Source organism: Austrofundulus limnaeus, unplaced genomic scaffold (genome assembly GCF_001266775.1).
Source record: "Austrofundulus limnaeus strain Quisiro unplaced genomic scaffold, Austrofundulus_limnaeus-1.0 Scaffold112, whole genome shotgun sequence".
NCBI classification, from domain to species: Eukaryota; Metazoa; Chordata; class Actinopteri; order Cyprinodontiformes; family Rivulidae; genus Austrofundulus; species Austrofundulus limnaeus.
In genome coordinates this window covers 1158353-1160053 of record NW_013952514.1, presented here as the reverse complement: position 1 = coordinate 1160053, position 1701 = coordinate 1158353, and the positions used below count along the sequence as shown (strand labels likewise).

The 1701-nt window shown below is 37.8% G+C and overlaps 1 protein-coding gene across 1 annotated transcript in view; it reads left to right on the top strand.

Moving 5' to 3' along the window:
- Positions 1 to 768: 768 nt before the first annotated feature.
- The window catches only part of slc6a3 (solute carrier family 6 member 3), a gene marked incomplete at its 5' end in the record, with an annotated part of 29008 nt that continues 28075 nt past the window's right edge, over positions 769 to 1701 (top strand). Inside the window, 2 exon segments of the mRNA XM_014014255.1 lie at positions 769 to 913; positions 1331 to 1535. Coding sequence (XP_013869709.1) covers positions 769 to 913; positions 1331 to 1535 — 350 coding nt within the window.

Genomic DNA, 1701 nt, shown 5'->3' with positions numbered 1-1701 from the left:
GGTTTGATTTCTTTGTATGTATGGATCACTTGGGTTGTTATCGACATCTGGTGAACATTTCATGTCATTAGCACCTCTAGTAATATATTTACTGAGAAAAATGGTGACGTGTTCAATACTTATTTTACCTGCTGTATGTCATAAGACAATGAAGTGAGTTAACTAATCCTAAAGCTAAATAGAATTGTTGATTCCCTAACTGTTAAAGCATATTAGTAAAACTGATCACAACGGACAAGATAGTACTTTATAAAAATTGTCGTAAAACATACTGTAAATTGATCATTCTTAAACTATGATAAAAACTGCTTGAAAAGATGGACAGCTTTCATCCAATCAGTTTTGTAGTTTTGTGCCCAAGGCCTTCAGGTGAAAATTAAAAGTACCAAAATTGCTAAGATAAATAAGAGCAGGCATAGGGGGTTGTTTTGGAAAAAAATAAACTACTTTGGAAAATGTCTTTCATTTGAGTCTGAGAAAATATGTATAACTTTTGACATTATTGCTTATGAGTGTCTGAAACAAAGCAACATGCTGGATACAACATGGTGATTGGGTTAATCCTTACTAACTATTACTGTATATAAGCACCACATTATTATGAAGAATTGAAGGAAAACATAGTCAACAACTGGGTACAACNGCTACCAGCAGTGTGTTGAACCCCCTCAGAGAATTTTCCTAGGGATGACCTCATTTTTCATAAAGAGAATAATTAATAGCTCTTCATGTGTTTTCTATGTCTTTGTGCTGTTAAGACTTCACCCACCTTCATTTTTGCTCTCCCCCACAACAACGACGAGCGCCTGACAGCCAAAGTCTCCACGCTGACAGACCGAGAGTCTCTGCTGAAGTGATGTCCTCTGTTGTGGCCCCAGAAAAACCCTCCTCCAACGCCATGGGCCCCAAAGAGGTCGGTACAGAAGTAAAATACATTTAAAAAAAAACGTGCGAGCAAAAGAATTTGAAAGTTTTTAATCTGTGACATTTTTAATCTGTGACATACTGTATATGAAATAATGAAACCATAATTTACTTGTGTACTTTTTTCATTTTATTTCTGAAAAAAAAAAGAATTAAATAGTAGAGGTGAAATAAGGAACAGGCAGGTGTCGCAAATATGAGGAGGCACCATCTACAGATGAGATTTAAGCGAAAATTATGGGTGATCAGACAAAAGTACCGTACTTATGTGTTGACATGTAAATGATTTAGATTGACATTTAGATGTACATGTTTTCACGCTCAATTCTTCTAACAAATTGCGATTATTGAATCATCCATCTGATGCTGTTTTGGATGTGATCAATCCCAAACCTCTATTCTCCAGGTGGAGTTGATCCTTGTGAAGGAACAGAACGGGGTCCAGTTCACCTCCAGCACCTTGGTAGTTCCTGCTCAGACTAACCCCAGTGGGGAGGAGGAGAGGGAGACCTGGGGGAAGAAAATCGACTTCCTTCTGTCGGTGATTGGATTTGCCGTGGACCTGGCAAACGTGTGGAGATTCCCTTACCTCTGCTACAAGAATGGAGGAGGTGAGAGGGGGGGAAGGACTGAGATCACAGCCTAAAATGTCCTTTTGGTCTGATATGTATGTATATATATATATATATATATATCCAAACAATCAATGATTTATAAAGGTAAAACAGGAAAATTAACAAGGATGCCCAAACTTTCGCGCCCCACTGTATTGTTACA